The sequence below is a fragment of the Halichoeres trimaculatus genome, unplaced genomic scaffold (genome assembly GCF_033239565.1).
Source record: "Halichoeres trimaculatus isolate MK-OKI-2021-1 unplaced genomic scaffold, fHalTri1.1 fHalTri1_scaffold_2, whole genome shotgun sequence".
Taxonomy (NCBI): Eukaryota; Metazoa; Chordata; class Actinopteri; order Labriformes; family Labridae; genus Halichoeres; species Halichoeres trimaculatus.
Window position 1 is genome coordinate 4,395,710 of NW_027437180.1, and position 16,140 is coordinate 4,411,849.

Consider the following 16,140-nt stretch of genomic DNA (forward strand, 5'->3'; position numbering starts at 1 on the left):
ACATGACACACACATTTCCACCTGTTACATTTCCTCAAGAGTTGAGAAAGTTTTGTTCATGAGCATGGGATTTGTAAAGCAAAACACAGTTTGTGTTCTCCTGAGATTTATAACTGATGTCCAGTGTTCCCGAGTTAAATTAATTAGTTTCTTGGTTACAATCAGATGTGTACTAGTTAAAGGCTAAATGAATAATAAATAATCTTATAATGAAACATTTTACCGGTGAAGTGATCCGTGTGCTTGTTGACAGGTCACAATAAAACAGAGCAGGTTTCCTTTGTGTGAAAGTGACACTTGTTTTTTGTTAACAGTGAATATTTTGAGGATAATGATTTTGTTTAATGTTGAATTTTTTGAGAATTTGAAGTTTTCAGCATCATTTTCTTTTACACTGGCTCTAGTAACACAGAACCTAAATAGAACGTAACCCAATGGTTTTCTAAAGGTTAGTTAGACCCAAATCAAGATCTAACGTTTGGAGAACGTTCCCTCTTGTTTACACTGAAACCTAACAAAGCATGATGTTCCCTGAACATTAAGGAAACAAATCATAATCTCCTCCTGTGGTTGCACTGCCACCTTCACCCAACATTGAATGTTTGTTTTTTGTTTGATCTGAGAGCGATGAGTAACTGTAGTGCCAAAGTGTAATAATCCTGAGTGTGGTTTTAGAAACAAGAGGATGGATAAACATTTTCCTCTAGATCATCATCAATCTAAAAATGATTATCTACACATTGCCATGGATGCCTCCAGAGTTTGGACTAATGTTGCTTTCAGTTATTGTTAATTTATAAATCATAAAAATAAATAATAATACCCAAAAAAAAATTACTCAGATTTCTTTACAGTGCACATCTAATTTAGAATTTAAAACCAACAGATTAATAAATTCGATTTTTTCTTGTCAACATTGAAACCAAACCAAAGTAGGAAAAAAACAATTAGTGCTAGAAATCTGATGTTTTTTGAAATACAAAGTCTGATTTTGATGCGGAAAAGAAAAAAAAACAGAGGTATAATTCATAGTCAAACTCTGATGGCACAGAAAAACTTAATATGATATTTTATAAAACTATTTAATAATAATTTGATAATTTTAATTTGATTGTAATAATTGTTTGAGTGCTTGTGTTTTTGAGCATGTGTGCTCAACACTGGGGAGAAGTAAACCATGATTATCAGTAAGCCTATCATTAGTAAGTGTTTGGAGCTGTATGTTGGAAAAATAACTCTTGATTAAGTTGGGTCAGACATAAATCTGACAAACTGCAGAAAGCCTTTGTCACAAAAAGAAAATTATCTCCAAACCCTCCCGTGCTTTCTAAAAGTCTGATGGAGCGGCTGAAAACTTGATTTCCTTTTTGCTTATCTTTTTTTAAACCGCAGATAGTGTATCTTATCATTCTCTGCTCTGTTTTTATGTGAGAATAGGGACATTCAATTAGTGCTCAAATGAGAAAAAACGACACAACTGGTGACTTGATCAGGACGCAGAAAGAAATTTTGAGCACAGCGCATGGATGAAGCGGGAATCGCTCAGGGACTTAGGACAAAGCCTGACCCTCCCCGTGCATCCAGGCCCTTTCCTAACACAGGTCCCGGCCAATCCTCTGTGTGCTCCAGCACAGCTTTGTCTGCATGGAGGAGTTATAACAGTGGCACCCCAGTTGAGGGACTCCACACTATCCTGATATTTCTCAACCTGTGAACATGCCTGACCAAGTGAAAGCGCCCAAAAAGGGCTCCAAAAAAGCCGTGTCTAAAGCCACCAAGAGTGGCAAGAAGAGGAGGAGGAGCAGGAAAGAGAGCTACGCTATCTACGTCTACAAGGTCCTGAAGCAGGTCCACCCCGACACCGGGATCTCGTCCAAAGCTATGGGCATCATGAACTCGTTCGTCAGCGACATCTTCGAGCGCATCGCCGGTGAGGCCTCTCGTCTGGCTCACTACAACAAGCGCTCCACCATCACGTCGCGGGAGATCCAGACCGCCGTCCGCCTGCTGCTGCCCGGTGAGCTGGCCAAGCACGCCGTGTCCGAGGGCACCAAGGCTGTGACCAAGTACACCAGCTCAAAGTAATAAACTCTATTATCGGCACGAACCAACGGTTCTATTTCGTATAGGCTTCGCCCTTTAAGGCTATTGCCAGTGGGCTTACCCTCGCGCGTCAGCGCAGCACTGAAAAAACTTAGTCCACGCCCACACACGTGATGGGCCTCCCGCGCTACCTGCCCATAAATAGCCGCGGGTTCATACAATCTGCTCCCTCTTTTCTTCAGCCGTTATGAGTAGCAAGAGGAGAACTTCAGTTCCAGCACGCATGGCGTCTTCGGAGACGGTCCGGCTCTGCCCGGAATGCCAGACCGGCTACATCATGAGCAAAGACATGCATTCTCGCTGCGAGTCCTGCCTTGGCCCGGAGCATGCCGGGCAAGTGCTGATTTTGCCGGATAGACATCCTTATTGCAAGCACCCGGAGGAGAAGCGGCGCCGTGTGGATTTTCTCACCGACGCCGCTGAAGATGACTTCGTCGTCGCCGACCCTTGCAGTTTGGAGGAAGCCATCAACCTCCTCCGCCGGGTTCGGATGAAGCCGCCCTCGAGGAGCTGGAGGAGACTGATTTTGAAGACGAGCACGTGGGAGGTCGCTCAGGCTTTGCTAGGGTCCCCCTGTCCTCGACCACCTCTCTGCCGGTGATAGGAGCACTCGTCCAGGAGCTTCCCGGCATCATCAAAGGGCGGCGGCTTATAAAGGGCTCTCCGTGCCGGCAGTACCCACGCCGGCTAAACCAGATGAGATGGCGGGCTGTTTAGCAGCTGCACACACAGCCCGTCGCGAGCCCACCTGGCCACGCTTCCCCGCTATCATTCCATACCAGACCGCGGCTGTGGCTGAGCCAGGGCAGCTTCAAACACTGGTGGCAACGTATGCTCCCATCACCAGGGTCGAGGGACTCACAGGCGAAGGCTTCCCGCCCGTCCCTCCTCTGGACCCGGGCCTGGCGGCTGTCTTCTGGGTTCGACCGAACCTGATTGGTGGCTGCTGAGAGGGAAGGCTGCAGGCTCTTCCCTCTCCGCGGGACCAGATGACAGGCCGCTTCGCGGACAGGTCCCACCAGTGTGCCAGCCAGGCATCAGCAGCAGCCAACAACATCACCCTGCTGGCGTATTCCATCATGCAGATGGCAGCGGAGCCCGAGAAGCTGGCGGAGAGAGCTGAGGAGCTCAGCAAGGCAGCGAGCGCGATCATCCCGCTCTGCGCCTCTGTAGCGGTGGCTTCAGCCCGTGTCATGGCCTGGCAGCACCAGATCCACCGGAACATGTGGCTCGGCCTGTCCACCTCAATTCCCGAGCCAGTGAAGAAGGAGCTGCTGGAAGGCCCCATCTCCTCTGACGCGCTGTTCGGACAACAACTGCATTCTCTTGTTGAGCACATGCAGAAGACGTCAGAGGAAGAGGAATAGATCCAGAGGCATGGAGCAGCAGGTCGCTGGCGGGACCGCCGGGACCAGCTTCAGAGACCTCTAAGATGTCCGCAGTTTTCTACGGCTTCAGTCTCCCGGCCTCCTGCCCCACCTCCTCCTCCAGATCCGTCGTTTGCTACGGCACAGCCAGCTCATCAGCGTGGTGCCAAACATCGACGGGTGGCATGCTCCTGGCCCAATCCCCCTGCGGAGCCGCCACGTTAGCAGAGCAGGCGACAATGACTCCTTGTGGGGGTTGTGTGCAGCGAAGAAGGGAAAAGAGATGGTGTGGACACGCCACCAAAACCAACGGCTCTTTTCAGAGCCACCCACGATTCTCACATATTGAGCTGTTTCCCTTCCCTCCCTCTGGTCCAGCCCGCTGATGCGGCAGCGGACGGTGATCACACAGCCCCCACACAGAGCGAGCCTGCTGCCGTGAACTCTCCAGTTGACGAGAAGCACGACCGCGAGTCATCAAAGCAGCACACCACTCCTTCACACACGGAGCGCTCCCTGTTTGCCTCTGCTGATACCGATTTTAATATTCATGAGCCCACGGACAGAGACTCTCTGTTCCGTGCGTACAGGTTGGCTTCTCCTATTTCCCTCTCTTCTCAGTCAGTGGAAAAAGAGCCTGATCAGCCCTTTCAATCAGAGCCCCCCATGTGCTGCAGCCCAGATTTCTCTGACGCAGGCAGCGGCGGCGAGGGTTTTAAGCTGGCTCACCTCTCTCTCGGAGGAGGCGCCACAGCAACATGCTCGCCGCTCTCAGAGCGCTGCTCAGAGTGGAGGCCCGTATGTTCGCTGGACAGGTAGATGGACAGGCTGATCGCCAGGGGTTATACTCTGCAGTTCGCTCCGACTCCTCCACCGTTCAGCGGATTCTGGAGACACACCTGTCCTCACAGGGCCAGTGTGTGTTTCTACAGAAGGAGGTGCAGGAGCTTCTGCTGAAAAATGTCATCTCCAGAGTCCAACAGGGAGAGGAGAATCAGGGTTTTTACTCCCGTTATTTCCTGGTTCCCAAGAAAACGGGAGGCATGAGACCCATTCTGGACCTGTCACTGTTCAACACAGTGATAATGCAGCGTCCGTTTCACACGCTGACGATAAAAGAGGTACTGGATTGCGTCCAGGAGAACAATGGACCTGAAGGGCGCATACTTTCACGTCTTTATTATTCTGAAACTCAGGAAATTCCTGCGTTTCTCGTTTTCAAAGGCCCAATACCAGTACAATCGTCTCTCCTTCGGTTATTCTCTCGCTCCCCGCACGTTCTCCAAGTGTGTGGAGGCAGCTCTGCAGCCACTACACAGGAGAGGGATGAGAGTTCCCTTTTACCTGGACGACCTGTTTTTACTGGCACGATCCAGGGAGGAGGCGGCAGCTCAGACTCAGGTGTTGGTTTTTCACCTGTCGAATCTGCTTCGCTATCAATTTGGAAAAGAGCTCGCTTTTTCCGTCTCAGCAGATTATTTATCTGGGAGTGGAGCTGAACTCAGCCACAATGAGCGCGCGGCTATCTCAGGAGAGGTCGGAGACTCTGACAGCCCTCCTCAGACGAGTTGTCCCCAGCAGGGTGGTGACAGCATTTTTATTATGCGGCTGCTCGGCATGATGTCAGCGGCTCATGTGGTAGTACCGTTGGGATTACTTCATATGAGACGGCTTCAGAGATGGTTCATCCGTCTGCGCATCGACCCGGTGCGTCAGCGGAGACGCATGGTGTTAGTTTCCCCCTCAGTGTCTCCCGTTTTGGATCACTGGAACGACCCGAGTCCTGAGGTCGGGGTTACCGTTAGGGAAGACATCATGTCACGTTTCTGTGTTCACGGATGCTTCTCTCTCGGGGTGGGGGGGCACGTGTCTCTCTCAGGTTGTGGGGGGACAGTGGTCAGCTCTCATGTCTCTCCACATAAATGCGTTGTAGCTTCTGACAGTGTGGAAAGTGGTTCAGCATTTCACTCCTGTTCTACAGAAGCAGCATGTTCTGATCCACACAGACAACCAAGTAACAGCGGCTTATATAAACCTGAGTTTATTGGAAGCTTTGATGCTGGGTTTTTTGGATGAGGACCCAGTGAGGCATTGACTACATCCTGCTTCGCCTTTAACCCACTAGCGATAGCCTTAAAGGGCGAAGCCTATACGAAATAGAACGTTAGTTGCGTATTGTAACTCCAGATTCTATGAGTATAGGCGCAGCCCTTTAAGCTATGGGCCTCACTGGTTCCCCTTATCAGCTGAAGAAAAAGGCTGTTATCGGGAGCAGATTGTATGAACCCGGGGCCATTTATAGGCAGGTAGCGCGGGAGGCCCATCACGTGGGTGGGCGTGGACTACGTTTTTTCAGTGCTGCACTGATGCGCGAGGGTAAACCCCTAGGCTTTACACCGATCATATCGGCTATATCGGATCGGCCGATATTTGGCATTTTTTGTAATGATCAGGATCGGCCATCATGGCATTATTCACCGATCAATCAACGACGTCATGGCCATGTTGAAATTTTTTTTAATCCGTCTCATTTACTCCAAACTAGTTTCACAGTATCCACATGCTTTTTTGTTTGTATCCGAGAGCAAATGATTCATGATTAAAAAAACTTCATTTTCATCCTCGTGCCTCTTCCTGTTTTGAGTACTGTGACGGACAATAAAGTTTACTTTGAATCTTCAGCAACATCTGGGTGACACAAACAAAGATGTCGGAAGTGTGGAAGTTTTTCAAAGTGACAGAAACAGCCATAGCACAAGCTATCTGTGGTATATGCAATGCTACAGTACCTCGCGGGGGAACATCGGCAAAAAACTTCAACACGACAAATTTAATCAGGCACTTGGAAAAGAAACATCCGGAGGAGCATGTCGAGTTCAAGAAACGCAGCGCGGAGAAAGAAAAAGAAAAGCAAACTCCAAAACGGATGCTAAAGCAAAAAATTTTGGACAGTGCTGCTCGTCTGTATAGTCGGGACAGTGAGAAGGAAAGGGGTGGCACAAGGAGGCTGCTGGAGTTTATTGTGCTGCCTGACCTGCCGTTTAATGTTGTGGAGAACCCTGCATTTCAACGGCTGCTAACTTACTTTGATCCACGCTACCGCCTCCCAGGGCACACGTATTGCGGTGAGACAGGTCTGAGTGAGCTACACAGAGATGTCCATTCCCGTGTAGAGAGCATTCTGATGGAAGGCAATTCTTCTATCAGTTTCACTACAGACATTTGGTCCTCAGACGCAGTGGCGGCTGGTGGTGTTTTATCCAGGGGGGGCTATGACTCCAAAACAGACATATACTAATAAGCAAGCAAACGTGCTAGGGTATCACACCTGTGTATTTACAGTCTATTATTTTAGATAGGATGTGCCTGTTTTTGTCAACTTCTTCATTGTGTTTACGGATCCCTATCTTTAGCCTTCATCAAGCTGACATGAAATGTTTATTTTTCCAAACATAACTAGTCCCAGGGCATTTTCCATGTGAATCCCAGTTTATTCATGCCTCTTTGCCTTTTCTGAAAAGTGCTTTAAATCAGTAATACCTGTCTTTATCCATGCTGGGTCAGATCCTGACGTTTGGAAAAGGAGGCAGAGAAAACAGAATAAAGCGTTAGCCTCCCTACATGCCGTTAGCCAAGCCTTGCTGCTAAAACCAGGTCCTGGAAAAAGAGCGGGTGTATTGCCTCCCTCTATCTTTGGACTGCTGAATGATCGTGATGTTAGGCTGATCAGGTCCCCGCTCTTTCACACGCACCTTCTCCTGATACGATCTCCTCTCAAAAGGTAACGATATCAGCGACTTAACTGTGTTATTTAGGCTTTCTCTCTCCATCTTTCGTCTCCGTCTCCTACTCCCGCGACTCGTCCTGTCAATCAACCGCACTTTATAGTAGACGGCTGTGACGTCGGCTCCATAGCGGGAGGGTGGTGGTATGCAAATCCAGCTGCATTCAGCTTTGGGCGCAGGAAAGGTGCGCCCTGACATGGTCCTATCTCTTGTATTGAAGAGGAGCCACTGCGCATGTACAACTTATAACGACGGTCTATGGCCAAAGATTTCTGCGCCCCGGGGTGGAAACACGTCACCAATCAGACAACGCAGATGAATGAAACAACTTTACTCATCGTAAAATATATAATATTCATTGTGCAAATTTAAATTTATAATTTATATACGTATAGTTCAGAACGGTATATTTTATTATTCTTTTTCTTTTTCTTTTTTAATGTCTCATGCTTCAAGGTAATGTTGACGGTAATGACGGTGGGGCGGCGCCCTTGCGCCCTCTATTGGCCAGCCGCCACTGCTCAGACGTCAGCCCAAACTTTATGTTAATCACTAAGTTGTGTATCAGTGTTCTGAGGCAGCATTACTAATACTGCCCTAGTGCCCTTTATTTGCAAAAGTGGGACTGTTAATTAATGTTTTGAGGCAGCAATACTGCCTTTTATTTACACAAGTGTGTAACTGTTAATTTCGTGGATGTATATGAATGTTTTGAGGCTGCTTCGTTCTATTTGCACTAGAGTTACAGTCTGTGACTGTAAATTTAATTGATATGCTGCAGAATGTTTGAGGCAGCATTACTGTCCTTAATTTGCAGTATTTACTTGGTACAGGAAATTAATTAATTACAATAAAGCAATTTAATTAGTATAAGTTGTGCTAATTATTTTTGTCTTGGGTTATATTTTTGATTGTCTAGACTGAACTTAACATAACTTGTCAGTCCTTTAATGCCCTCCAGAGGTCATTGATGTTTAACCCATGTATCTCAGTCAGATTGGGGCATGGCAAGATTGATACTCAGGAAACAGCACATAAGTATATATGTACATAAACAAGTAGTTTAAATATTGCTCCTCACGTGATCGGATCGGTGATCGGTTATAGGTTTATTCAAACTCACTGATCGGTGATCGGCCCAAAAATTGTGATCGTGTAAAGCCTAAAACCCACTAGCGATAGCTTTAAAGGGCTGCGCCTGTACTTATAGAATCTGGATTTACAATACGTGACTAACGTTTCACAGCAGCTCCTCTGCTTTAAGAGCAGCAAGGCTCCTCTCTGCTCCACATTTTTCTCCAAGTCAGAGAAAGAAGACAGCATGGCAAGAACCAAGCAGACCGCTCGGAAATCCACCGGAGGCAAAGCCCCCAGGAAGCAGCTGGCCACCAAGGCTGCCCGGAAGAGCGCCCCGGCAACCGGCGGCGTCAAGAAGCCTCACCGTTACAGGCCCGGGACCGTGGCTCTCCGGGAGATCCGCCGCCACCAGAAATCCACCGAGCTGCTCATCCGCAAGCTGCCCTTCCAGCGCCTGGTCCGAGAAATTGCTCAGGACTTCAAGACCGACCTGCGCTTCCAGAGCTCTGCTGTCATGGCTCTGCAGGAGGCCAGCGAGGCTTACCTGGTGGGGCTGTTCGAGGACACCAACCTGTGCGCCATCCACGCCAAGAGAGTCACCATCATGCCCAAAGACATCCAGCTGGTCCGCCGCATCCGTGGAGAGAGAGCTTAGACTGTCTGCAGCTCAATAACAACAACACAAAGGCTCTTTTAAGAGCCACCACACCGAACAAAAGAGCTGAATTCCTCTTCAATTTTTGCTGGATATAAAGCATCACCGATCCATAGTGGATATCCCTACAATCCGATTATACTTCCCGACAGTAAACCATTTACAATTATACTCGTTGTTCAGATCATCCAGAATGCCAATGTCACACTCGTTAAAATCAATTAAGTGTTATGAGCACTGATGATGGAGGACATGTCACTGATTGTCAAATTGTGTATGAAAAACAGAGGCTTACTGTTCTACAGTCTCCCAGTGAGCCAATGCTCTTAGCAGCTCCACACAGTTCTGTTTCTTGGCTGAAGCATAATGCTGCTGCATTGTGGTGGCATCAGTTCAAACATCAAACCATTTAAATTCATACAAGCATCACTTTTCCTCAAACCAACGTGATGTTTTCTGTCTGAGACAATATCTAGATTGATGCAAAGACTAACCTTAAGGTGTCTGGGGGAAGAGTTGCTCCTCACATTTTCAGATTATTTTCAAATGCCCAATACCTGCCTTCCAGCTCACACTGACTGAATCAGATAAGTTTTCAATCCAGGACTTAGTCAAAGCGTCGACTAATGCTGCTTCAGTTTGCTGTTTGCTGGAGGAGGAATCCCTGTTATTTCTGTTCAGTCACAGCTCCACAGCTTCATCATGTTTGTGTTTCTCTCTTTGCTTTCTGTTCATTTTTTTTTTTTTTTGTCATACACTGACACAGTAAGTCACACATAGTGAAGAGTGCACATTAAGAGCTCAGGTTTAATGTTTCTTTGATTTTGTTATTTACCTTCATCACTCCCTCTGTGTCCTCCTCCTCTGGGAGTGCAGTGCTGCCTTTGCTGTCCAAGGTGCTGAATGGCATCAGGTAAAACTCCTGTGAGTTCAATTAAAGCTCTTTGAAGAGACACCTCCATCCACTACAGAGATTATTTCTGTGATGATGTGTTCACAAAGTGTTCATTCACACTAACCTGCAGCAGGACACCCATCATAACAGGAATGTCCTCACAAAATAAAACTTTGGTGGCTTATGTTTATTATGCACATAGTCCTCTATTGATGAGTTTTATCCTTTACACACTTAATACAATATACTTTCATATTACAAATGTATAAACAAAATCAGTCGGAATGAAGACGTTATATATTAAGTCACATAAAAGTGTATTTAATTGATCCTTCAGTTTATGATGCTACTCCCTTAACTGATGGACTGTAATGCAGCCATGGAAAATCCTGAAACCATTTCTGCTGGAATGTCAATGTTTTGTGTGCAAGAGTTTGTGTTTCTATAAATTGTGGGTGTGGTTGGTACGGTTCTGTGCAGTCACTGAGGTCTGAGCTCCCTGTTGTACTTTTGTCCCCTGTCCTTGTGCAGCTGCTGGTAGAGGGCTGCTCATCATGACCTGCTGTGCCCCTTCCCTCTCTACTCAGACCTTCCACCACTGTCCCTGAGTCTGTGCATTCTGCTTCCTAAAATAGAAACATAATTTTCCAAACTCACAACTACCCACAACATACAATTGTTAGTCTAAATAAGAGTTCTCCTTACTTCATAAAACTACACAAAAGTAAAAAAAAACTTACCTGAGACTCTGTGTCTCTGCTTGATTGGCTCTGTCTCTCTGTGCCCAGCTCTATACTTTGACTTTGCTGTGCCTAATGAAACCATTATAAAACATCTCCATAAGCATCTCATTCCTCTATATGAATATTTTTCAAAAAACCTCAATATCATTAGTATCTTTTTACTTACTTGGCGTTTCGGTGCACTGAAAAATGACCGAATGTCATTACATTTTCTTTTTTCTGCCATTTCAAATGCCTGGCTGCATGCACACACAAACACACACACAAACACACACACACACACACACACACACACACACACACACACACACACACACACACACACACACACACACACACATAGATCAAGGAGAGAACAACTACCAACTATGGATAATCAGCCTAGTTTTAATTTTCCTTTAGTTCATAAAAAATGTGTTGGCATGAATGTGGAAGCGACTCGTCCACAGGATTATGAACTCAATATTCATTATTTTATATCCAAATAAATGGAAAAATGTTGATTTTAATTGTAGGACAATAAGGGGTGTAAATTAACAGTCAGAATATAATTTGAAACATCTAAGTCAAAGTCACAACTACTTTATCTTTAAATGAATGAATCTAGAATAGAACATAGAACTCAAATAAATAATGGCCTACGTTAATGAATTCATAAATCCAGACAATATTGCTCTAGAGGCATCTTAGATAGTTTAATAATGTGTCATAAATGAGAGGACGAGGATGTCAGCATGTCACCTGTCTGTCTTATCACAGCCAACAACTTTATGGAAGGGGGGGACATGACCCCTGCGTCCCCCCGGGATTTGCGCCTATGGCTAAACGTAATCACTGTATCTATCCCTCCCACACAGAACACACACTCACTGAGGAAGCTGGTAACCACAGTCTAAACCCAGGATACAGAGGTTCAGTGAATGTGTTGTTGTTGAAGGTGTGGAGGTGGATCAGTGAGTCAGAGGAGACTCTGTAGAAGGACAGAGAGCCAGCTGGACAGTCTACATACACTGCTACTCTGCCAGAGTCAGAGGACGGGGAGAGAGGGAGGAATGTTTCTTTGCAGCCATGACGGACAGAGTAACGTTAATCAGAGCAGCTCAGACTCCAAGACTGATCATTATATCCAAACATACAGTCATAACTGTCTCCTTTCTTTCTGATTCCTCTGTAACTCACTGATATATTAACCCATCCTTTCCACTCCACCTCCCAGTAACAGCGACCAGTCAGACCATCTCTACACAGCAGTTGATGACAGTGATCAAATCTGTCTGGATGATCAGGATATGACTGATCCTCTCCCACACGTGTCACCTTCCTGTTGTTGTCAGACAGTCTGAGCTCTCTGTGAGCTGTGTTTGAGTCCAGAGTGAGTTCACAGAAATCATGAACAACATGAAGCAGTGATCCTCAGTTTGTCCCTGTGACAGAGAAACAAGCTCAAAACCCAACTATGCCCATCACTCTGTCACTTTTTTTCTGACAGTGGTGAGCTCCTTGGAGAAAAAGAAGAATTGGGATTTCTATATTATTACTTTAGATATAGAAAATTAATCATAGGGTTGTTTCTGCATTGATGGTCTTCTGCTGCTCTGTGTGTTTCCTGCTTCACATCCAATCATTACTCTAAAAATTATCCAACATATTCAGTGTTTGCACCTTGTTGTCTGGTTTTACCTCAGTGTGTCCAGTCTGCAGAGGGGATCCTCAAGTCGTGCAGAAAGCTGCTCCACTCCTGAGTCTCCTGGATGATTGTAGCTCAGGTCCAGCTCTCTCAGGTGTGAGGGGTTGGAGCTCAGAGCTGAGGCCAGAGAAGCACAGCCTCTCTGTGTGATCAGACATCCTGACAGTCTGAGGTTAGAAAAAGAATCAGGCAATAAGAAGAAATTGATTGATTATCACTATATATTTGACACACAAAGATCTGACCTGAGAGTTTCGAGTTTGCAGTGTGGACTCTTCAGTCCGGCAGACAAAGTAGCCACTCCTGAATCCTGCAGGTCATTGTGGCTCAGGTCCAGGTCTCTGAGCCTGGAGGACTGTGAACTGAGGACTGAGGACAGAGCTTCACAGCTTCTCCCTGACAGGTTACATCCACTCAGCCTGAAGACGATCATGGAAAGAGAACAAACAGATAGTTTCAGGGTCATGAACAGAATAATCTCTGTTTCAAATGTCTCACTCATTCACTCATTCACTCATTCACTCACACAGCTTTGTTTGCAGCTCTGATCACTGGCAGCAACCTCAGAAGAGCCTCCTCTGAAGCAGAGTATTTCTTCAGGTCACACTCGTCCAGATCTTTGTCTGAGGACAGTAAGATGAAGGCCAGAGCTGACCACTGAGCAGGAGACAGTCGATTTGTGGACAGACGTCCTGATCTCAGGGTCTGTTGGATCTGCTCCTCTATAGAACGATCATTCAGTTCGTTCAGACAGTGGAACAGGTTGATGCTTTTCTCTGCAGACACATCTTCACTGATCTTCTTCTTGATGAACTTGACTGTTTTCTGATTGGTCTGTGAGTCACTTCCTGTCTGTGTCAGCAGACCTCTCAGGAAACTCTGATTGGTCTGCAGAGAGAGACCCAGGAGGAAGCGCAAGAACAGGTCCAGGTGTCCGTTTGGACTCTGTAGGGCCTTGTCCACAGCACTCTGATGGAGGTGTTCCAGTTCAGATTGGTCTCTGAAGGTCTCAGGGATCAGGGATGTTGATTGTTCTTCTTCCATTAGGTTGAGTCCAGACTTGGTGAAGGTCAGATGGACGTGAAGAGCAGCCAGAAACTCCTGAACGCTCAGATGGATGAAGCAGAACACCTTATCCTGGTACAGTCCTCTCTCCTCTCTAAAGATCTGTGTGAACACTCCTGAGTACCAAGAGGCTGCTCTGATGTCCATGCCACACTCTGTCAGGTCTGATTCATAGAAGATCAGGTTTCCTTTCTGCAGCTGCTCAAAAGCCAGTTTTCCCAGAGACTCCATCATCTCCCTGTTCTCTGGACTCCAGAGAGGATCAGTCTCAGCTCCTCCATCATACTTGATGCTCTTCACTTTGGACTGAACCACCAGGAAGTAGATGTACATCTGAGTCAGGGTCCTGGGCAGCTGTCCCCCCTCTCTGGGCTTCAGCAGATCCTCCAGAACTGTAGCAGTGATCCAGCAGAAGACTGGGATGTGGCACATGATGTGGATGCTTCTGGATGTGTTGATGTGGGAAATGATTGTACTGGCCTGCTCCCCATCTCTGAATCTCCTCCTGAAGTACTCCTCCTTCTGAGGGTCACTGAACCCTCTGACCTCTGTCACCACGTCAACACACTCAGGAGGGATCTGATTGGCTGCTGCAGGTCGTTTGGTTATCCAGAGGTGAGCAGAGGGAAGCAGGTTCCCCCTGATGAGGTTTGTCAGCAGCACATCCACTGAGGTGGACTCTGTACCATCAGTCAGGACCTGGTTGTTGAGGAAGTCCAGAGGAAGTCGACACTCATCCAGACCGTCATAGATGAACAGGACCTGGAACTCTTCAAACCTGCAGAGCCCTGCTTCTTTGGTTTGAGGAAAGAAGTGATGAAGCAGTTCCACCAAGCTGAACTTTCTCTCTTTCAGCACATTCAGCTCTCTGAAAGGGAATGGAAATGTGAACTGGATGTCCTGGTTGGTTTTGTCTTCAGCCCAGTCCAGAATGAACTTCTGTGTTAAGACTGTTTTCCCGATGCCAGCCACTCCCTTTGTCAGCACTCTTCTGATTGGTTCCTGTCTTCCAGGTGGGCCTTTAAAGAGCTCTACTTGTCTTATGCTTGTTTCTGCTCTGTCTGGTGTACCGGATGCTGCTTCAATCTGTCTGACCTCATGTTCCTCATTGACCTGTCCAGTCCCTCCCTCTGTGATGTAGAGCTCTGTGTAGATCTGGTTCAAAAGGGTTGGGTTTCCTGCTTTAGCGATCCCCTCAAACACACACTGAAACCTCTCCTTCAGCCCAGACTTCAGCTTACATCTGCACTCGGCAGCAGTTCCTGAATGAAGAAAACAAAATGTAATGAAGTATGTGAAGCTACAATTAGTCTGATGAGTTTAGACTTTCAGACATCAGGATGGATTTGATTTGTTTCCTCTCTGAAATCTCTTCAGTTCATCAGTTGCGAACAGTTTGTCACAGCTCATAGATGTGACACAAATCTGTTCATCATATTAGAGCATCAAAGCATTCTGAGTAATCTGGACTCAGAACTCTCTGGATCTTTTTCAGCTCACTCTTTACAAAGCTGATGATGTTTTCCTGGAGCAGCTGGAACGGAAGAAAATGTCAGGTTGAACATGAGGAAGGTCAGATCAGATCATGTGTGACAGACAGAAAGCGTGCTGGTCTGCAGAGTGCACAAAGCTTCTTCAGGTCTTAGTCTGTGGATGGTCCCGTGTTCTACAAATCAAGTTCTATGAAATGAACCGTGCTGCCAAAGTCTGAGTTTGTGTGAGATCAACATCCAGCATGACCTCTGACCTCTGGGTGTGGGCTGCTTAGAAATGGGCAGCTTCATCCAATCAACCAAACACAGATTGTGAAGAGAATTCAGGCAGAGATGATGTTTGCAGTGTTACCAGGAAACTATTCAGAAAGCTCCAAACAGATAAGTGTGTGCTCTGAGGCTCAGGAGGAGCTGTGTTTGTACATTTACCCACCATCAATATGAAGTCCAGCTGTGTGTGATGCTGTTGGGAAGACTGACCAATGGGAGCCTCTGTTCCCTGAACTCTGTGGAACAAACACAAGATCATGCAGTGTGTATAAAAGAATGACACACAGTGTTTGACACATGATCGACTCTATCTGCTGAATCCTCCAAACACAGGACACACATGAAGAGACATGCTGAGTCCAGTCCTGTCTGCCTCTCGTCCTGTTTACTGCTGTTGGATCCTGATAGAAACACAAAGACTGAAACATGTTCACCTTCACAGAGAAAACACAGACCACAGCTAGGACCAAATGTTTCACACACAACGGGAAGTTCACTTTGAGGGTCTCACTTTCATCAACACAAATCTCTGCAGATCTAAAATCAGAAGGTCTCCACGTAGAGTTGTCACTCTTTAAGGAGACACAGCTGGGTCCAGGTCCAGGAGAGTCTGGTCTCTCATGTTTGACTCTGACTGAACCACAAACACTGATCAATAAACATGACGACTGAAAATCTTCCAGGTTTAAGTGCTACTGAAAGTTACCACAAACTTTCTTAAGTTTTAAAGTTTTAATTCTGATAAAAAACTTTGTGATGTACAACTTAGAGGCGCACACACACACACACACACACACACACACACACACACACACACACACACACACACACACACACCCTCACACACCCTCACACACACACACACACACACACACACACACACACACACACACCCTCACACACACACACACACACACACACACACACACACACACACACACACACACACACACACACACACACACACACACACACACAATGAATAATGATGGTGCAGTGA

The 16,140-nt window shown here is 46.5% G+C and overlaps 2 protein-coding genes across 2 annotated transcripts in view; one reads left to right on the top strand and one right to left on the bottom strand.

Annotated features, from left to right (window-relative positions):
• LOC141810945 (NLR family CARD domain-containing protein 3-like) overlaps nucleotides 1-15,762 on the bottom strand; it is a 482,659-nt gene extending 466,897 nt beyond the window's left edge. The window contains 6 exon segments of the mRNA XM_074698813.1: nucleotides 12,306-12,479; nucleotides 12,558-12,731; nucleotides 12,839-14,791; nucleotides 14,823-14,911; nucleotides 15,304-15,376; nucleotides 15,725-15,762. Coding sequence (XP_074554914.1) covers nucleotides 12,306-12,479; nucleotides 12,558-12,731; nucleotides 12,839-14,791; nucleotides 14,823-14,911; nucleotides 15,304-15,376; nucleotides 15,725-15,762 — 2,501 coding nt within the window.
• Nucleotides 1,717-2,085, top strand: LOC141806553 (histone H2B type 1-O-like). Its single transcript, XM_074692141.1, has one exon. It carries the CDS (start codon nucleotides 1,717-1,719, stop codon nucleotides 2,083-2,085), a length of 369 nt encoding a protein of 122 aa, XP_074548242.1.
• Nucleotides 15,763-16,140: the final 378 nt, after the last annotated feature.

What these genes read in the sequence shown, in the direction of transcription:
- LOC141806553 (XM_074692141.1), top strand. Translation starts at nt 1,717, where the DNA reads ATGCCTGACCAAGTGAAAGCGCCCAAAAAGGGCTCCAAAAAAGCCGTG.